We start from the raw sequence: 22,062 nt of genomic DNA on the forward strand, positions 1-22,062 counted from the left end.
CCATTGCTAATATCGCTGAAGTCTCTGGCTAACTCTTCCTTCAGAGGTTAATAACCACTCTCTTAAAAGTAGTGTTTGTCCTTTCCATGCTTTTTCTTCATATGGTTGCCACATGTATATCTATTCCTAAGCAATACGTAGAATTGTTTTTGCCAAACTTAAAATGGTATACTTTTCACTCAGTACTGTGTGATTCATCCCTGTTGAAATATGTAGCTCTAGTTCATTCATTTTTACCATTATCTGGTATTCCATTAAAATAAATATATTATTACTTATCTTTTCATCTTTTCCTCTTCTGTTGAGTATTTAGGTTGTTTCCAGGTTTGTTGATTTGTTTGGTTGTTGCTATTATAAACAATGTTTCTATAAACATATATATATCTCCTGTGTATATATGAGAGTGGTAACTCTTAGGGTATGTTTCTCTTCAACTGTACTTGATTTTGCCAAATTGTTTCCCAAAGTAGTTAGATACCTTTCTTTTTTTTTTTTTTTTTTTTGAGATGGGGTTTCGCTTTTGTTGCCCGGGCTGGAGTGCAGTGGCATGATCTTGGCTCACAGCAACCTCTGCCTCCTGGGTTCAAGCGATTCGCCTCCCTCAACCTCCCCAGTAGCTGGGATTACAGGTATGCACCACCACACCCAGCTAATTTTGTATTTTTCATAGAGACGGGGTTTCTCCATGTTGGTCAGGCTTGTCTCAAACTTCTGACCTCAAGTGATCCACCCACCTCAGCCTCCCAAAGTGCTGGGATTAGACTTGAGCCACTGTACCTGGCTAGATAATTTTCTAATTAGAATAAATTGTTTCTTTCATACACTGTAGCATATGGTATACTCCATTTTAGTGCAACAATGTTAAGCACACTGTTGGCCAGGCGCGGTGGCTCACACCTGTGATCCAAGCACTTTGGAGGCCAAGGCGGGCGGATCACCTGAGGTCAGGAGTTCAAGACCAGCCTGACCAACATGGTGAAACCCCGTCTTAAAAAATAATAATAATAAAAATAAACAGACTGTTATGGTCACAGAGTTGGCATGTATCAAACTGTAGTTTCAAATGCTTAACTGTCGGCATAGTAAACTAAAATGCCTTTCTTGGAAAAATCTAGATTTCTCAGGTATCACTGATGACTATTTTACTTCTCAGTCATCTCTTTATAACTCTAAGCTACTTGTATCATTTATTATCTAGCATATGTTTTGTTGTATTTATCTCCTTGTATATTTACTTTGTGCTCTCAACTGATATTAAGAACCCCTAAAAGGCAAGAGACATTTCTTATATCCCCAAGAAGCCCATAGTAGTGGTTGATGATAATGAAATAAAGATGCCTTTGGAAAAAATTCGAAGAAATCATGTAATTCCAGATTTTAATCCAGCAATTTGTTATTAAAAAGTGTTGCAATTTAAATGTCTGTAAGGGAGTAGGTTAAATAATGGTATACCCATACATGAATATGTGCCAAGATGTATTAAGTGGGAAAAGCAAGGTGTAGAAGGCAGGTATTTGAACCATGTGCTCACTTAAGCTTTTTAAAAAGAGGATGGTGGAAAATAATACACGTATATTTTTTATGTGCACAGACCATTCCTGAAAGCACATTTAAGAACATTGGCTGGGCATGGTGGCTCATGCCTGTAATCCCAGCACTTTGGGAGGCCAAGGTGGGCGGACAGATACCTGAGGTCAGGAGTTCAAGACCACCCTGGCCAACATGATAAAACCCTGTCTCTACTGAAAATACAAAAAATTAGTCCAGTGTGGTGGCAGGCACCTGTAGTTCCAGCTATTTGGGAGGCTGAGGCGGGAGAATCACTTGAACCTGGGAGGTGGAAGTTGCAGTGATCCGAGATCATGTTATCGCATGCCAGCCTGGGTAATGAGAGTGAAACTCTGTCTCAAAACAAAAAAGGTCAGGCACAGTGGCTCATGCCTGTAATCTCAGCACTTTGGGAGGTCGAGGTGGGTGGATCACTCGAGATCAGGAGTTCGAGACCAGCCTGGCCAACATGGTAAAACACTGTCTCTACCAAAAATATAAAAAATTAGTAGCCGAGTGTGGTGGTGTGTGCCTGTTATCCCAGCTACTCGGGAGACTGAGGCCGGAGAATCACTTGAATTGGGAGGCGGAGGTTGCAGTGAGCCAAGATCATACCACTGCACTTCAGCCTGAGCGACAGAGCAAGACTCTGTGTCCAAAAAAAGAAAAAAAAGGCTGGGCGTGGTGTGGCTCACACCTGTAATCCCAGCAGTTTGGGAGGCCAAGGCAGGCGGATCACGGGGTCAGGAGTTCAAGACCACCCTGGGCAACGCAGTGAAACCCCATCTCTACTAAAATACGAAAAATTAGCTGGGCGTTGTTGCAGACGCCTGTAATCCCAGCTACTCTGGAGGTTGAGGTAGGAGAATCGCTTGAACCCGGGAGGTGGAGGTTGCATTGTGCTGAGATCATACCTGCACCCCAGCCTGGGCAACAGAGTGAGACCCTCTGTCTCAAAAAAAAAAAAAAGAACATATTAATAGCAGTTGCCCCTAGGAAGTGGCACTGGAGTCTGTGAGTCTAGGGTGGGAAGAAGTCTTACTTGCCATTGTGTTTGAATTTTTACATGTGACTTGTTTTATTTTCATACTAATTAAAAGAGGCTGGAGTAGTATCTTTTAATGACTAGCTAATTAACATTTGAAAATTAAAAGGATTTGGCTGGGTGCGGTGGCTCATGCCTGTAATCCCAGCACTTTGGAAGGCCAAGGCAGGCCTCCCCAAAAAAATTAGCTGGGTGTGGTGGCCTGTGCCTGTAATCCCAGCTACACAGGAGGCTGAGACAGGAGATTCGCTTGAGCCCAGGAGACGGAGGTTGCAGTGAGCCGAGATCATGCCAGTGCACTCCAGCCTGGCCAACAAGAGCAAAACTCCATCTCAAACAAAACAAAATAAAACAATACAAAACTTAGCCAGGCATGGTGGTGTGTGCCTTTAGCCCCAGCTACTTGGGAGGCCGAGGCAGGAGAATCACTTGAACCTGGGACACGGAGGTTGCAGTGAGCCGAGATAGCGCCATTGCACTCCAGCCTGGCTGACAAGAGCAAAACTCCATCAAAAAAGAAAAAGAAAATTAAAAAGAATTATCTTTCTAAAAAATTATTTTGAGAGCTAAGCATGGTGGCTCATGCCTGTAATCCTAGCACTTGGGGAGGCAGAGGTAGGAGGACCGCTTGAACCCAAGAGCTGGACCCCAGCCTAGGCACTATGGTGAAACTCTATCTCTACAAAAAATATAAAAAGAAAAATTAACTGAGTATGGTGGCATGCACCTGTAGTCCCATCTACTCGGAAGGCTAATGGGGGAGGATCGATTGAGTCCGGGAGGTTGAGGCTGCAGTGAGCCTTGATTGCGTCACTGTATTCCATCCTGGGCAACAGCAAGACCCTGTCTCCCCTTCAAAAAAAAATTTTTTTGGGGGAAATGTAACATTTTTCACTAATGCACAGCAGGAACTCGGATCCACTTTTTATACCTTTTTTGAAAAGTCAGATACTGTAATACAACAATGGTAAACATGTGATGGGTATGCCACCATTTTTTCTTTCTTTATTTGCAGCAGAAATCAATTAATCATAGCAGGCTTTCCTGAGTGAGACTTGACCACAGTGCTCAAGGCAGTCATTACTATTACCAAAGTTGTTGCATTATTAACGCATTCCCTGCTGTAGAGGAAAAAACTCTGACTCGGAATAAGGAGATCTGGATTTAAGTCCTAGCTCTGCTGTTTTCTAGCTTTGAACAAATTGCTTTTTGTTTTGTAACCTTGAACAAATTGCTTTTTGTTTATTCATAAGGTTTATGTGTGTGTATATAATATATGTGTATGTATATATATATATGTAAATATATATATATATATATATATTTTTTTTTTTTTCTTTTTTCTGAGAGAGAGTCTTGCTCTTTTGCCCAGGCTGGAGTTCAGTGGCATGAACTTGGCTCACTGCAACCTCCGCCTCCCGGGTTCAAGCAATTCTCTTCCCTCAGCCTCCCAAGTAGCTGGGATTACAGGCGTGTACCGCCACGCCCGGCTAATTTTTTTTTTTTTTTTTACATGTTTTTAGTAGAGACGGGGTTTCGCCCTGTTTGGTCAGGCTGGTCTTGAACTCCTGACCTCGTGATCCGCCTGCCTCGGCTCCCAAAGTGCTGGGATTACAGGCATGAGCCACGTTGCCCTGCCTCATAAAGCCTGCTGTGTAAATAAAAATCGAACCTTAGAAATTTTTGATGATGATGGGTATTCAGTGTATCTCATAATATAGTTTTTTATCTTTTTTCTTCTTCCTTGAGACAAGGTCTTGCTCTGCTGCCCAGGCTGGATTGCAGTGGCACAATCTTGGTTTACTGCAGCCTCTGCCTCCTAGACTCAGGCAATCCTCTCACCTCAGACTTCTGAGCAGTTGGGAGTATAGGCACACACCGTCACGCCCAGCTAATTTTTTTTTACCGTGGACTCGAACTCCTGGCTCAAACAATCTACCTGCCTTGGCTTCCCAAAGCAATGGGAATACAGGCATGAGCCACTGCACCTGGCCCTAAGTTTTTATTACATGGAAAAATCATTTGTGTTACCACAAAATTAGGCTATTGGGGGTAACCCATAGGAAGCTGTTTTCATGACAGGACGAGGAGTTTTAGTCTCATGAAAGCACAAGGGCAAATTTGGTTCAGCTGTTGACCCTGCTTGACTTGGAGGAGGAAAACAACTGAGGTGCGTTCAGCTTCTGCACAGTAATCTTTCAGTTACTAGAATATGAAATTAGATTTCTCCCCTAAATTGGGTATGCCTTTTTTTTTTTTTTTTTTGAGACGGAATTTTGCTCTTGTTGCCCAGGCTGGAGTTTAGTGGCGAGATCTTGGGCTCGCTACAACCTCAGCCTCCCGAGTAGCTGGGATTACAGGCACATGCCACCATGCCCGGCTAAATTTTTGTATTTTCAGTAGAGATGGGGTTTCATCATGTTGGCCAGGCTGGTCTCAAACTCCTTTTTTTTTAATTATTTTTTTATTTTTATTTTTATTTTTAAAGATGGGGTTTCTCCATGATGGCCAGACTGGTCTTGAACTCCTGACCTCAGGTGATCCACCCACCTCGGCCTCCCAAAGTGCTAGGATTACAGGCGTGAGCCACCGCGCCTGGCCTTCAAACTCCTTACCTCAGGTAATCTGCCAGCCTCAGCCTCCCAAATCCTGCTGGGATTATAGGTTTGAGCCACCGCGCCCAGCCGGGTATGCATGTTTTATGATCTTAAGATAGTCTCTTATCCTTTTTGTTCTATAGTGTCTATGTATAAAGTAGATTATAAAAAGAAATAACCTAAAACAGGCAGTATGGTATGTAGAAAGAGTATAGGTTTTAAAGACTAACTCAGGGTAGATAACCCTTGCGATGTAACTTCTCTGATCTGATCATCAGTTTCTGTATTTCTAAACTGGAGGTTACAATAGCAACTCAAAGGATTGTTGTAAGAATGAAATACGATGTTCTTAAATCTAAATTATTATTAATATGAGTATTGAAGTAATGCAGGGTCCTTCAAAAACAAAGGTTAAAGTGGTCCATGGTGCTATAATACATATATATGCACACCAAAGAAAATGGACTCTTAGAGGATGTGTGATACAGCAAAAATTAAATGCAATTTTAAGCTCAATGATGTTTAGTAAACCCGAGAGGTAGTATCCTACTATATGCTAGTCCTATATTGTGTTCAGTCAGCTCTAAACTGAGGTATAACCACAATGTTTTTGTAAAAGTTTGAAAATGTGTCATGTGGTAATGGAGGGAACAAAAATATTTCATTTGGAAGTAAAGAAATGATAAGTCCCTCAAATTAGTTTAAAATCTTTAAAGGGTTACCAAATAAAAGAAAAATTGGTCTGATTCACAATACCAGAAAGCAAAACTATGACTACTAGGTATAGTATGTTTGATTAAGTGGAAGCAAGTACTTTTTTTTGAGATGGGTTCTGGCTCTGTCACCCAGGCTGGAGTGCAGTGGCATGATCTTGGCTTACTGCAACCTCTGCTTCCCAGTTTCAAGTGACTCTCCTGCCTCATCCTCCCAAGTAGCTAGGATTATAGGCATTCCCTAACATGCCTGGCTAATTTTTTTTTGTTTTTTTAATCACTGAGGAAAATGTTCTGCTGAATTTTTTTTTTTTTTTTTAAGATGGAGTTTTGCTCTTGTCCCAACTGGAGTGCGATGGCACGATTTCTGCTCACTACAACCTCTGCCTCCAGGGTTCAAGTGATTCTCCTGCCTCAGCCTGCCAAGTAGCTCAGATTGCAGGCATACACCACCACACCTGGCTAATTTGTATTTTTAGTAGGGACGGGGTTTCTCTGTGTTGGTCAGGCTGGCCTCAAACTCCCGACCTCTGGTGGATCCGCCCGCCTGGGCCTCCCAAATTGCTGATGCCTGGCTAATTTTTGTATTTTTGGTGAAGATAGGGTTTCACCTTGTTGGCTAGGCTGATCTCAAAACTCCTGACCTCAAGTGATCCACCCACCTCGGCTTCTCAGAGTGCTGGAATTACAGACGTGACCCACTGCACCTGCCTGCAAGCAAGTAATTTCTAACAAAGTCACCCACAAATGAAATTGCTGACTTGTCAGTTAAACTGTCTTTAAATATTCAGGCAGAAGCCGATGCCCATGTACCATGTAGTCTACAGAGATTATTCTTATAATGAATGGGATATTTTATGACTTTTTTTAATTTTTAATTTTTGCCCTGTCACATATGTGATATAACTCTTAAAATTATATGATAATTTGACATTTTATGTATATATTTTATATTTGTATGTACATTAATGGATTTACAGTTTATATTTATATATTGGTATAATTTTATATTATATAAAATAATATTTATAGGTATATATTTATAATATATAAATTATATTTCTGTATCTCTATCATGTATATTTTTTCTTATAAAGAGTACTTTAGAGTCTGGGTGTGGTGGCTCACACCGGTAATTCCAGCACTTTGGGAGGCTAAGGCAGGAGGATGGCTTGAGGCCAGGCATTTGAGACCAGCCTGGCCAACATAGTGAGACCCTATCTCGAAAAAAACATTTTTTAAAAAATTAGCCATGCATGGTGGCACATATCTGTACTCTCAGCTACTCAGGTAGGCTAAGGCAAGAAGTTCACTTAAGCCCAGAAGGTTGAGGCTGCAGTGAGCCACTACACTCCAGCCTGGGTGATAGAGCAAGACTCTTATCTCTTAAAGAAAAAGAAGGAAAAAAAAGAATACTTTGGAGATGATGTGATTGTGAACTTGTCTATTCTTCTTCACAACATAAGGAAGAAAGAACATTGGCTTTGATGTTAGGCACACCTAAGTTTGAATTTCAGTTTTGTTACCTACCATGTGTGTGTGACCCAAAGCAAGTTATTAAACCTCTCTGAGCTTAGTTTTTTTTTTTCATCTGTAGAATAAGGGTACCTGATTTACAAGGCTATTATAAGGACTAAATGAAAAACATGCATAATATATGAAAACTTAATTCAATGCCTGGTACATAGTACATTCTCAACAAAAAGTTAGATCCCCTTGTCTCCCTCATGGCTTAAAAGTAATTGATTTAACCAAGAAATCTCTAGACTTCTAGGTGAAAAGACAAATTGAGTGAAAATTATGGCCAGGTAATTATGCTGCAAGAAAAGCAATAGGAAGCATAGCAGCCTTCTTGTAAGAAATCTTATATTTTAAAGGTTACTATATAGAGAAAAATCACATTAATTATAATTAAAAGAAAAACAAACATGAAACTAGATTTTAAGCTGTAAATTGTTAGGATGCCAAATGAGGGGTTGGGGGGTATCTAATATATAAGAATATACTTTTTCCTGAAGATCTATTGTACAGCATAGTGACTATAGTTAATAATGTAATATACTTGAAAATTCTTTTTTTTTCTTTTTTTTTTTTTTTTTTATACTTGAAAATTCTTAAGAGTAGATCCTAAATGTTCTCACTACAGCAAAGTAAGTATGTCAGCTGATGGATATGTTAATTTGCTTGATTTAATTAGTTTACAGTATATTTATATATGTATATATATATCAAAACCTATAGATATACACAATTTTAATTTGTCTATTATCTCTTAATAAACCTGGAAGAAATAAATAAGTAAATCCTCATGTTTTCCATCAGAAAAATAATATACTTTTAGCTTCTGAAATTAAGTATAAAGTAGTGTAAAATACTGGATAAAACTGCCTTTGCCTTAACCACTAGGTGGCAGAAATGACAATTACATTTGTTTATTTCATAAAATTTTAGGTGACTTTTAAAATTACAATGAATTGATGTTTCTCAGATATTTATGTATGTTATTTTATGTTGTTTTATGATTAAATATATAGGTTAAAGTATTAAATATTGATTAATTTTGCTCTCATTTTTCAGTGCTAATGAAGGCACGGGACATTTTAAGGTATTTTACTTTTTTTTCCATTCATTTTACAAGAGGACTGTGTAGCACACAATTTTAAGTCAGATTAGCAACTAAATGGAGACTGTATAAATAAGTTATTTAAATATGAAGTACATTTAGTAATATTTTAATAGATTTATGAGTAAAAGAGTTATTAAGTAGGGATTTGTTCATTTAAAACAGTAGTCTAAGAAAAATTAAGTTAATACTTTTTAAAACTAAAACCAAATGCTGTGTTAATTTGGTGATAAAAAATGTCTCAAAGCATTTTTTGCATAGTTGGCATTTAGAGTTAAATATGAGCTTTAAATTTTATTTGCATGTAACATTTTTTGCTCAAGTTAACTTGCCCTAACTTGTTACTTCAATTATTGACTGATATTTTAGAGGTAAGAATGTACTCCTTTATAACATATATAAAAGTTCAGAGTTGTTTTAAAGACTCCAGAATCACAGGCACCAGTGTATACCTTGTTGCTACTATAGTATGACTCATCAGGAAAAGGTAACTTTTAGAAGGGGTAAATCAGACCTTATAATTACTTGGGACTGTAAATTTTTTTTTTCTTTCTTTTTTTCTTTTTTTTTTTGAGACAGAGTCTCAGTCTGTGGCTGGGCTGAAGTGCGGTGGCATAATCTTGACTCACTGCAACCTCCGCCTCCTGGGTTCAAGGGATTCTTCTGCGTCAGTCTCCTGAGTAGCTGGGACTATAGGTGTGCACCACTACGCCCTGCTGATATTTGTGTTTTTAGTAGAGATGGATCATCATGTTGACCAGGATGGTCTCAATCTCTTGATCTTGTGATCCGACTGCCTCAGCCTCCCAAAGTGCTGGGATTACAGACGTAAGCCACCTTGCCCAGCCAGGGACTGTAAATTTTTAAGGAATAGGTGACTTTGATCTGTTTAGATTTTCAGTGACTTTGTCAAGAGTCAGTACTGAAAGTTTGGTGAAATATACCTGGTTGGATATACTGTATTATTTTATGAGCACACTAGCTCAGAGACATGAATTAAAGCCTAGGAATAGATAGGTACTTCTCTGGATGAAGCATATTATGCATGTGTCTCAGAGATTGATGTGATAGAGGGAATGCAGAATACAGTTTAAGTCCCCATAATTTTTTTTTTGAGCCAGAGTCTCCCTCTGTCGCCCAGGCTGGAGTGCAGTGACAATCTCAGCTCAGTGCAACTTCCACCTTCTGGATTTCCTGCCTTAGCCTCACAAGTAGCTGGGATTACAGGCATGCACTACCATGCCCAGCTCATTTTGTATTTTTAGTAGAGATGGGGTTTTACCATGTTGGCCAGGCTGGTCTCAAACTCCTGACCTTAGGTGACCTGCCCACCTGGGCCTCCCAAAGTGCTGAGATTACAGGCATGAGCCACTGCACCCGAATATAAATCCCTATGATTTTTGATAGCATTGAACCTCTTCTTAGTTGTAAAACATCAAACTGGTGGTGTTTAGCTTTAGGAAATTGTCTCATAGCCATATCATGGGTGGGATAGTGGTAGATATGTTTTTATATGGTTCAAGCACAGGAATGTATGCTACTAGTGTTCCTTGAAGACATCTGTCTAATAACCTATAGTAGTGAGACCAACAGAGTTTTAAAACCTCATGACAAAAGAACTAGAGAATAAATTGAAATATTAGGCCAGGTTCGGTGGCTCACATCTGTAATCCCAGCACTTGGGGAGGCCAGCATAGGATTGCTTGGATCCAGGAGTTCGAGACCAACCTGGGCAACATAGTAATACCCTGTCTTTATGAAAAATAAAAGCGTTAGCCCTGCAAGGCATGGGCCTGTAGTCCCTGCTACTCAGGAGGCTAAGGTGGCAGGATCCCATGAGCCTAGGAGATTAAGGCTGCAGTGAGCTGTGATTGTGTCACTACAGTCCAGCCTAGGTGACAGAATGAGACTGTTTAAAAAAAAAAAAAAAGGAAAGAAAAAGTCTTTGTCTACTGCTTCCTCAAAAGCACATGTGCAACCCAGAATATTTATATAGTTGTGATTCTCACACATCAAAAACCATGATGGCAGCATCACGTTGAAGTGTTCTTGCCAAAACATACAAGAAGGCGATTATGCTTCTAAATTACTAGTTTACAAGAACTACAGGGGACAAAGAGATGTATTAAATGACACTGTAGGAATATAATAAGCCAAATCAAGATAGTGGAAAATTACATGGCAACCAATTCTGTTTCTTCAGCAAGTAAATTAAAAAGGAAAGAGGTGAAGAATAAACCTACAGATGAAAACTATTGTAACTCAAGGACATATATATTAATTTGGTGTGTATGGCCAGGCACTATGGCTCATGCCTGTAATCCTAGCATTTTGGGAGGCCGAGGTGGACAGATCAGGAGGTCAGAAAATCGAGACCATCCTGGGCAACATGATGAAACCCTGTCTCCACTAAAAATACAAAAATTAGCCAGGTGTGGTGATGCATGCCTGTAGTACCAGCCACTTGGGAGGCTGTGGCAGGGTAATTGCTGCACCCGGGAGGCAGAGGCTGCAGTGAGCTGAGATTGCACCACTGCACTCCAGCCTGGGTGATAGAGCAAGACTCCATCTCAAAAAAAAAAAAAAAGAAAAAAAACTGGCAGTTCACGGTGGCTCATGCCTATAATCCCAGTATTTTGGGAGGCCAAGCTGGACGGATCACCTAAGGTCGGGAGTTCAAGACAAGCCGGCCAACATGGTGAAAGCCTGTCTCTACTAAAAATATAAAAGATATAAAAAATTGGCTGGGCATAGTGATGGGTGCCTATAATCCCAGCTACTCAGGAAGCTGAGGCAGAAGAATCACTTGAATCCCAGAGGCAGAGGTAACAGTGAACCATTGCACTCCAGCCTGGGCAACAAGAACGAAACTTTGTCTGAAAAAATATATGTATATGCTTATATTAGAATTTTTGTTTGAGCCCATCACTGGTTATCTTTTTTTCATGAAATCTTTTAGTTTTCTCTTTTAGTAATGACAGCCCTATAAAGCAATAAAATCATTTTCTACTAGGTTAAAGAAATTGGGGCCGGGAACAATGGCTCACACCTGTAATCCCAGCACTTTGGGAGGCCAAGGTGAGCGGATCACCTGAGGTCGGGAATTTGAGACTAGCCTGACCAACATGAAAAACCCCGTATCTACTAAAAATACAAAAAATTAGTCAGGCATGGTGGTGCATGCTTGTAATCCCAGCTACTTGGGAGGCCGAGGCAGGAGAATTGCTTGAACCTAGGAGTTGGAGGTTGCGGTTAGCTGAGATCACGCCATTGCACTCCAGCCTGGGCAATAAGAGCAAAACTCTGTCTCAAAAAAAATAAAAAATCTGAATACTTGCATAAGTTTTCTGATAATCATGTTATAGTTATATAGGAAAATCCCTTATTCTAAGAAGATAACTGCTGGTATATTTAGGGTAAAATATTTTAGTGTCTGCAAATAACTGTCAAGTGATCCAAGAAAAAAATATATGCATATATACACACACATAGGAAGAGATAAAACAAATATAGAAATATATTAACAGACTGGACCTGGTGGTTCATACCCGTAGTCCCAGCACTTTGAGTGGTCGAGGCAGGAGGATTATTTGAACCTAGGAGTTTGAGACCAGCTTGGGCAATGTAGGGAGAACACACCTCTAGTAGAAAAAGAAAGAAAAAGAAATATATTAATAATGTATATCTCCCCAGGCTTAAGTGATCCTTCCACCTCAGCCTCCTGAGTAGCTGGGACTACAGGTGTGCACCACCACACACAGCCAAATTTTTTGTATTTTTTTGTAGAGATGGGGTTTTGCCATGTTGGGCAGGCTGGTCTCGAACTCCTGACTTCAAGTGATCTGCTTGTCTTGGCCTCCCAAAGCGCTGGGATTACAGGTGTGAACCACCGTGCTCAGCTCTGTAATGCATTTTTTTTTGCGGGGGGTGGGGACAGAGTCTCACTCTGCTGCCCAGGTTGGAGTGCAGTGGTGCAATATTGGCTCACTGCAACCCCCACCTCGAGGGTTCAAGCGATTTTCCTGCCTCAGCCTTCCGAGTAGCTGAGATTACAGACATGTGCCACCCACCTGGCTAATTCTTGTATTTTTAGTAGAGATGGAGTTTCACCATGTTGGCCGGGCTGATCTTGAACTCCTGACTTCAAGTGATCCACTCACCTCGGCCTCCCAAAGTGCTGGCATTACAGGCGTGAGCCACCATGTCTGTCCTGTAGTGCATTTTTTAAAATGCCTTGGGCCAGGTGCAGTGGCTCATGCCTGTAATCCCAGCACTTTGGGAGGCCGAAGCAGGCCAATCCCGAAGTCAGAAGAGTTAGAGACCAACCCAGCCAACATGGTGAAACCCCATCTCTACTAAAAATACAAAAATTAGCTGAGCATGGTGGTGGGCGCCTGTAATCCCAGCTACTCAGGAGGCTGAGGCAGAAGAATTGCTTGAACCCTGGAGGCAGAGTTTGCAATGAGCCGAGATCATGCCACTGCATTCCAGCCTGGGCAGCAGAGCAAGACTCTTATGTCAAAAAAAAATAAAATAAAATGCCTTAAGTCAGGATCCAAATAAAGTTCACACATGGTTATTGGTTGATAGATCTTTAACTATAAGTCTGCCACGGTCTTGTCTTTTTTTTTTTTTTTTTTTGAGACGGAGCCTTGCACTGTTGCCCAGGCTATAGTGCAGTGGCACGATCTCAGCTCACTGCATCTCTGCCTCCTGGGTTCAAACAATTATCCTGCTTCAGCAGGATAGTCCCAAGTAGCTGGGACTATAGGCGTGCACCACCACGCCCAGCTAATTTTTTTTGTATTTTTAGTGGAGACAGGGTTTCACCATATTAGCCAGGATGGTCTCAATCTCCTGACCTTGTGTTCCGCCTGCCTCAGCCTCCCAAAGTGCTGGGATTACAGGCGTGAGCCACCACGCCCAGCTTCTTTTTTATGAGACAGAGTCTTTCTGTCACCCAGACTGGAGTGCAGTGGCTTGGCTCACTGCAACCTTCACCACCTGGGTTCAAGCAATTATCTTGCCTCAGCCTCCCAAGTAGCGGGGATTACAGGTGCCTGCCACCACACCTGGTTAATTTTTGTATTTTAGTAGAGACAGGGTTTCACTATGTTGGCCAGGCTGGTCTCGAACTCCCAAGCTCAAGTGATCTGCTGCCTACCTTGGCTTCCCAAAGTGCTGGGATTGCAGTCGTGAGCCACTGCACCCAGCTCTAAGTTTTTCATTTCTTTTTTCTTTTCTTTTTTTTTTTTTTTTTTTGAGACAGAGTCTTGCTTTGTCACCAGGTACCAGGCTGGAGTGCAGTGGCGCAAATTCGGCTCACTGCAACCTCTGCCTCCCAGGTGCAAGCAATTCTCCTGCCTCAGCCTCCTGAGTAGCTGGGACTATAGGCGTGTGTCACCTCGTCCAGCTAATTTTTGTATTTTAGAAGAGACGGGGTTTCACCATGTTGGCCAGGATGGTCTCAATCTCTTGACCTCGTAGTCTGCCTGCCTCAGCCTCCCAAAGTGCTGGGATTACAGATGTGAGCCACCGCACCCGGCCTCGTTTCTTTTTTCTTGCAATTCATCTTTGACAAAACTGAATCACTTGGCCTGTAACGTTTGTATAGATTAAGTTTTGATGTTGCATTTCTGTATAATTTGACATGTTCTTCTGTCTTCTCTCTTTCTCATAAACTGGGAGTTAAATGTGAGTATTAGACAGGTTTGATTGGGAGGAGGAAGAATACATCATAGGCGATGATGTTTTCATCTGTTAGGAGGTATATAATATCTGTGTTTCTTTGCAATGTTAGCAGCCATTGATGCTCATTATCTAAGTTCATAGATTTACTAGGGGTTGAAAAATGATGCCACCATTCCTTTTACTTGTTGAAATAGTTCTATAAAAAGAAACTTCTCTTTGTCTACTTGGTTACCCAGTGGTACAGTTTATATAAAAAAGATAGGAAGGCAGGGCATGGTAGCTCACACTTGTAATCCCAGCACTTTGGGAGGCCCAGGCGGGTAGATCACGAGGTCAGGAGTTTGAGATCAGCCTGGCCAACACAGTGAAGCCCCGTCTCTACTAAATACACAAAAAAATAGCTGGGCATGGTGGTGGGTGCCTGTAATCCCAGCTACTTAGGAGACTGAGGCAGGAGAATCTCTTGAATCCAGGAGGCAGAGGTTGCAGTGAGCCGAGATCGTGCCATTGCACTCCAGCCTGGGCAATAGAGCTAGACTCCATCTCCAAAAAAAAAAAAAGGAAAGAAAAGACAGGACAAATGTTTGATTCTTTGCCTTTACTTGCCACATTCAAAATAATGAGTTGGTTCACTAGCATACTCCAGTCATGGTCAATTAGGTTTTGTTGGTTTTGTTTCTACTTTGTTATGAACTTATGGGTTTAAACATAATATGGTGTAAAGCATTTCAGTTATATTTCTTTTTTTTTTTTGGAGATGGAGTCTCACTCTGTTGCCCAGGCTGGAGTGCAGTGGTGCAATCTCAGCTCACTGCAACCTCCGCCTCCCAGGTTCAGGCGATTCTCCTGCCTCAGCCACCCGAGTAGCTGGGACTACAGGTGCACACTGCCATGCACAGCTAATTTTTTTTGTATTTTAATAGAGACAGGGTTTCACCATGTTGCCCAGGCTGGTCTAGAACTCAGCTCAGACAATCCGCCCACCTTGGTATAACTCTTATTGATGTTTAAATTGCCCTATCATATCATAGTCTATGATAGCTTCCTGGCTATCTGATATAACAACATGTTTTCATGCTTACTTTGTATATCTCTTGCCCCAGACATGGAATCAGTCATTTTTCCAAGGGGTCCTAGTTCCTTTTTGTGATCATTGGTATTTCAGAATTACAAGCTGGTTTGCCTTGCTACTTGGATTGGTTTCTTGTTTCTAGGCCTTTTCAGTTGATAGAGGTAGGAATATTTTTCAAGGCAAATATATCATGAGTTAATACTACTATCTTTTTACTGAAAAAAACAAATATATATATATATATTTCCCTATAGATTTTAGACTAGCTTATTTCAACTTATCAAATTAAGCTTTTTGTTATAGATGACAGGAATGATTGTCATACAAAATTTCAAAGAAGTTGGAATCTGAGTATTCTTTTTTCTGCTTATTTGCAGGCCGCAGGAGTGTATTAGGTATAGTGGAAAAAATAACAAATTGTCTATCTAGTTGAGAGCTGATTTTGTAGCCTTAAGCATGCATATATATATATGCCAAGACCTATTTTTTTCTTTCAGATATTGGCATATGTCATAGTTCTGATTTGGGTGATCTAAGAATTACAGTATTCATAACATTAGCTAAATTGGATTATTATTATTTTTTTTAATTGCCTCCTGGGTTCAGGCAATTCTCCTGCCTCAGCCTTCTGAGTAGCTGGGATTACAGGCACGCACCACCATGCCCAGCTAATTTTTTGTATTTTTAGTAGAGACAGGGTTTCACCATGTTGACCAGGATGGTCTCTATCTCTTGACCTCGTAATCCACCCACCTCGGCCTCCCAGAGTGCTGGGATTACAGGCGTGAGCCACCGCGCCTGGTCCCAATTGGATTAATTTTAACAAACATTGAAGTCATGTACCCACCAATAATTTAGAATTGAGGGAAATTGGATTTTCCTCTGCTGATATACCTAAGCTCTAGAAATTGACCTTCAGAAATGCATTGGTTGGCAGGCAGGCATCTAGTTAGGTTATCCTTAATAGCAGGTTCTCAAGGCACCTACTGGGATGGATTGTCATGCTAATCAGGCATTGCCACATACAATAAGGTGCCCTCTTGGGGCCTCCAACCAGGATACTGTTTTATCTCCTCCTTAGTGAGATTGCCTTCACTTTGTGAAATATTCATTCCTATACCTGCATTAAAAGAATGAAAGCACTGGCCAAGTGTGGTGGCTCACGGTAATAATCCTAGCATTATGGGAGGCCAGGATGGGCAGATCAGTTGAGTCTGGGAGTTCTAGACCAGCCTATGCAACATGGCGAAACCCCATTTCTACAAAAAATATAAAAATTAGCCTTGCATGGTGTTGCATGCCTGTAGTCCCAGCTACTCAGGAGGCTGGGGTGGGATGGGATGATGGCTTGAGCCCAGGAGACAGAGGTTGCAGTGAGCTAAGATCATGCCACTGCACCTGGGTGACAGAGCCAGACTCTGTCTCAAAAAAAAAAAGAATGCAAGAACTTTGCCATTGTTCTCTAGATTATAGCAATGTCTTATGGTGACAACTGGGCCTTCTAAAAAGTTAAAATCTGTCAGGGAGCAGTGATTTATGCCTGTAATCCCAGCAATTTGGGAGGCTGAGAGGGTTGGATCACCTGAGGTCAGGAGTTTGAGACCAGCCTGACCAATATGGTGAAACCCTGTCTCTACTAAATACACAAAATTAGGTGGGCGTGGTGGTGGGTGCCAGTAGTCCCAGCTACTTGGGAGGCCGAGACAGGAGAAATGTTGGAATCCAAGAGGCAGAGGTTGCAGTGAACCAAGATCACACCACTGCATTCCAACCTGGGTGACAAGAGTAAGACTCTGTCTCAAAAAAAAAAAAAAAGTTAAAATCCTTCACATAAAGAGTAAAATGATACAAATCATCTTAAAGAGACAAATGGATAAACCCCCCGGAGCCCGAGCAATGTGAAGAAGAAGAGGTGAAAACAACCACCGGACTGACCAAAGCCCATGTGCCACTGCATCCCGCGCCCAGCGCCTACGTCCCGCCACTGTCGCCACCGTGCCCAAGAGAAAGGCTGAAGGGGATGCTAAAGGAGATAAAGCCAAGGTGAAGGACAAACCACAGAGAAGATCCGCGAGGTTGTCTGCTAAACCTGCTCCACCAAAGCCAGAGCCTAAGCCTAAAAAGGCCCCTGCAAAGAAGGGAGAGAAGGTACCCAAAGGGAAAAAGGGAAAAGCTGATGCTGGCAAGGAAGAGAATAACCCTGCAGAAAATGGAGATGCCAAAACAGACCAGGCACAGAAAGCCGAAGGTGCTGGAGATGCCAAGTGAAGTGTGTGCATTTTTGATAACTGTGTACTTCTGGTGACTGTACAGTTTGAAATACTATTTTTTATCAAGTTTTACAAAAATGCAGAATTTTGTTTTACTTTTTTTTTTTTTTTTAAGCTGTGTTGTTAGCACACAGAACACTTCATTGTTGTTTTAGGGGAAGGGGCATATGTCACTAATAGAATGTCTCCAAAGCTGAATTGATGTGGGGAAACACCTTTCCCTTCTAGTTTTGAGAAATTTCCTCTTGGCTCCAAGGAGGAGGGATTCCCTGACTTTGACACACATGGCCACCTTGGCACACAAAAGCCTTGTGGTATGGAAAAACAAGTTCGTTTTTATGTCCTCTTCTCTCTTTCCGTCTTTCAGCATAGGCTTAACTCCCTTAAGCCCAGACATCTGTTGGGACCTGACTCTCAGTCGTTGGTTACCAGTGTGTCAGGCAATCTGGACTTGCCAGTGATGCCACTGAGATGGCACCTGTCAAAAGAGCGGTGATTCCATTTCTAGATTGTGGATCTTCAGATAAATTCTGCCATTTTCATTTCACTTCCTGAAAGTCGGGGTCGGGTCGTGAAAAGTTGTTAAACAACATGCTAAATGTGAAATGTCAACCCTCACTCTAAACTTTCCCTGTTCAGAGCATCAGATGAAGACTTCATTGGGTTTTATAGTGGCTTTCTGATTTTTGGTAGTCCATCAAAGAAGGGAGTTTGAAAGTTGTTGTATACTGCTAACGATTGTCTGCCCATGTCCTGCCTGAAATACCATGATTGTTTATGGAAAGTATCTTTAATAAAGCTGGATACAGTTTGGCTTGGGGGAAAAAAAAAGAGACAAATGGCTCACAACACTAACAACTCTTCAGTGCTTACTGTTTGTCTAGTATTTTTATTAGTTATTTACGAGCATTAACTTATTTTCATAATTCTACAAAGCAGGTGCTATTTTTATCTGTTTTACAAATAGAGACACAGACAAGTTCAGGAACTTGCCCGACGACTCACTGTTAGAAAATGCAGGGCCGGGCACAGTGGCTCACACCTGTAATCCCAGCACTCTGGGAGGCTGAGGCGGGCAGATCATGAGGTCAGGAGTTCGAGACCAGCCTGGCCAACATGATGAAACCCCATCTCTACTAAAGATTTAAAAAATTAGCCAGGCATGGTGGTGTGCACCTGTAATCCCAGCTATTCGGGAGGCTGAGGCAGGAGAATTGCTTGAACTAGGAGGCGGAAGGTTACAGTAAGCTGAGATTGCACCATTGCACTCCAGCCTGGGCAACAGGGCAAGACTCTGTCTCAAAAAGAAACAAAAGAAAGGAAAAAAAAAAGAAACTGGCAGAACCAGGGTTTGAGCCCAGGAAGTCTGTCCCTGGAATGCCTGCACTCAACACCTGTGCTATATGCTATATTGTGGTAACAACAGGTAGACCATTTATCAGTTGCTCAAGTATCACAAGCAAGCCCAAGACACCTAGAAAAATAAAATACCTAGCTAATATAGACCTTATGAATTTTAGTAGGCAAAGTTCTTAAGAACAAACTACAGATAAGAAAACTGAGTGCTGCCGGGCACGGTGGCTCATGCCTGTAATCCCAGCACTTTGGGAGGCTGAGGCGGGTGGATCACGAGGTCAAGAGATCGAGACCATCCTGGTCAACATGGTGAAACCCCGTCTCTACTAAACACAAAAAATTAGCTGGGCATGATGGTGCGTGCCTGTAATCCCAGCTACTCAGGAGGTTGAGGCAGGAGAATTGCCTGAACCCAGGAGGCAGAGGTTGCGGTGAGCCAAGATCGCGCCATTGCACTCCAGCCTGGGTAACAAGAGCTAAACTCCGTCTCAAAAAAAAAAAAAAAGAAAACTGAGTGCTGTAACATGGAACAAATGTGTGCCTCGGTCCCCTAGGTAGCCATTCAAGGCTCCTACTTTGTAAGTGCTAGAAAAATGCTTTGCGAGTTTCCTGAAGGGGACTCTTTTTAGTTCTGATTACTTCAGCTTTTCGTTTGCATGAAGTCATAGCATCCTTAATTGTCTCAGAGAGATAGGAGCTGGGTAAGCATTAGTTTTTACTTTCAAGCTCTGTCATCTACTTGTCACCTCCTACACTTCAAATTATTGGGTCCCACATTCCAGCACATATGTTTATTTAGTAATCTTTTTTTCCCTTAAAAAAGAAAACTCTTGGCCGGGCGCGGTGGCTCAAGCCTGTAATCCCAGCACTTTGGGAGGCCGAGGCGGGTGGATCACGAGGTCGAGAGATCGAGACCATCCTGGTCAACATTGTGAAACCCCGTCTCTACTAATACAAAAAAATTAGCTGGGCACGGTGGTGCGTGCCTGTAATCCCAGCTACTCAGGAGGCTGAGGCAGGAGAATTGCCTGAACCCAGGAGGCGGAGGTTGCGGTGAGCCGAGATCGCGCCATTGCACTCCAGCCTGGGTAACAAGAGCGAGACTCCGCCTCAAAAAAAAAAAAAAAAAAAAAAAAAAAAAAAAAAAAAAGAAAACTCTTTATTATGCAAATTTTTAAACTTATACAAAAATAAGCAGAATAGTATAATGAACTCCCATGTACACAGCACTCCAATCATTATAAACTCATGTTCAATATCCTTTTATGGCAACATAATGATACTACAATTTTTTCTTTTTTTTTTTTTTCCGAGACAGAGTCTTGCTCTGTCACCCAGACTGAGTGCAGTAGCACGATCTCGGCTCACTGCAACCTCCGCCTCCTGGGTTCAAGTGATTCTCATACTTCAGTCTCCTGAGTAGCTGGGATTATAGGCGCTCACTACCACGCCCATTTAATTTTTGTATTTTTAGTAGTGATGTTGTTTCACCGTGTTGGCCAGGCTGGTCTTGAACTCCTGACCTCCTGATCCGCCCACCTCAGCCTCCCAAAGTGCTGGAACTGCACGTGTGAGCCACTACGCCTGGCTGATACTACAATTTTTTTAAAATTAATGATAATCCCTTGATCAAATATCCATGTACTATTTAAATTTCCTAGATTGTCCCATGAAAATTATTTGATAGTCTTTTTTTTCTTTTTCTTCTCTCTCTCTTTTTTTTTTTTTTTTGGTTTGAGACGGAGTCTCACTCTGTCGTCAGGCTGGAGTGCAGTGGCATGTTCTTGGCTTGCTTCAATTTCTACCTCCTGGTTCAAGCGGTTCTCCTGCCTCAGCCTCCCAAGTAGCTGAGACTACAGGCACACGCCACCACACCCAGCTAATTTTTGTGTTTTTAGTAGAGATGCCCTTTCACCATGGTGGCCAGGATGGTCTCCATCTCTTGACCTCGTGATCCGCCCGCCTCAGCCTCCCAAAGTTCTGGGATTACAGGTGTGCACCACCTCGCCCAGCATTTGATAGTTTTTCAATCAGGATTCAGTAAGTTCCCTAGATTGTAATTGGTTGATGTGTTTGTCATTTACAGCCCTTAATGTTACAGCCCATTCCTCCTCCATCTTGTTTTTTCTCCCTGCAGTTTTTATGTTGAAGAAACGAAGGTTTATGTATTTATTTATTTTTTAATTTTTATTTATTTATTTATTTATTTTTTGAGACAGAGTCTCGTTCTGTCGCCCAACCTGGAGTGCAGTGGTGTGATCTCAGCTCACTACAGCTTCCACCTCCCAGGTTCAAGCAATTTTCCACCTCTTGGGTTCAAGTGATTCAACTGCCTCAGCCACCTGAGTAGCTGGGATTACAGGTGCATGCCACCACATTTGGCTAATTTTTTTTTTTTATATTTTTTTGGTAGAGACGGGGTTTCACTATGGTGGCCAAGCTGGTCTCCAACTCCTGACCTCAAACAATCTGTCCGCCTCAGCCTCCCAAAGTACTAGGATTACAGGCATGAGCCACCGCACCTGGCCTCGAAGTTGTTTTAGACATTTGGTATTGGGTGTTTTCTCTTTGTCTTTAAAGTGTAAGTTCAGTACTTGAATGAATAAATTTTACTCTGAGTTTTGTTTTTTAATGAAACAAAATAAACCAGCAAGGCTATTTAGAAAAATTGTTGACATACTTTTCAGAAAGGGAAAACTGAGCAGAATTTCCATTTTTCTTCTCTGATATGTATATTAGCTTGTTTCATAGTAAGTTTTTTGAAGAGTCTATTGAATTGTCTTTGCTATAAAATTTGCTTTAAGGTTTGCACATTACATATATATACATACACTTCACCCATATACAGGTGTATTTAACCTAAAAGTAGATTTATCTATCTACCTATTTATTTTTGTAGCCATTGGAAAAGAAGTTTGTTCGAGTTTCTGGAGAAGCAACTATTGGACATGTAGAAAAATTCCTCAGAAGAAAAATGGGTCTTGATCCAGCTTGTCAGGTATAGTACATGTATTTAAAAGAACAGGATTACCTTTAGCACACTGGAGAAAGAACTCTGTCTCTAGGATTTAATGCAATGACTTTTATTTTATGATGTTGTAGACATTGTTAATGCTAATTGAATATTGATACACAGTGATTCACACC

The 22,062-nt window shown here is 41.5% G+C and overlaps 2 protein-coding genes across 3 annotated transcripts in view; both read left to right on the forward strand.

Annotated features, from left to right (window-relative positions):
• PCGF6 (polycomb group ring finger 6) overlaps nucleotides 1-22,062 on the forward strand; it is a 43,904-nt gene that overhangs the window by 5,589 nt on the left and 16,253 nt on the right. For both annotated transcript variants that reach the window (XM_012439616.2, XM_012439617.3), the window contains exons 7-8: nucleotides 8,481-8,508; nucleotides 21,815-21,913. In XM_012439616.2, the coding sequence (XP_012295039.1) occupies nucleotides 8,481-8,508; nucleotides 21,815-21,913 (127 nt within the window). The remainder of the gene's footprint in view (nucleotides 1-8,480; nucleotides 8,509-21,814; nucleotides 21,914-22,062) is intronic.
• On the forward strand, nucleotides 14,271-18,592 carry LOC110568728 (non-histone chromosomal protein HMG-17-like). Its single transcript, XM_064373719.1, has 2 exons — nucleotides 14,271-14,293; nucleotides 17,194-18,592. Exons 1-2 carry the CDS (start codon nucleotides 14,271-14,273, stop codon nucleotides 17,555-17,557), a joined length of 387 nt encoding a protein of 128 aa, XP_064229789.1. The 3' UTR covers nucleotides 17,558-18,592.

This window comes from Aotus nancymaae, unplaced genomic scaffold (assembly GCF_030222135.1).
Source record: "Aotus nancymaae isolate 86718 unplaced genomic scaffold, 86718_ANA_hifiasm-v0.15.2.pri h1tg000010l, whole genome shotgun sequence".
NCBI lineage: Eukaryota > Metazoa > Chordata > Mammalia > Primates > Aotidae > Aotus > Aotus nancymaae.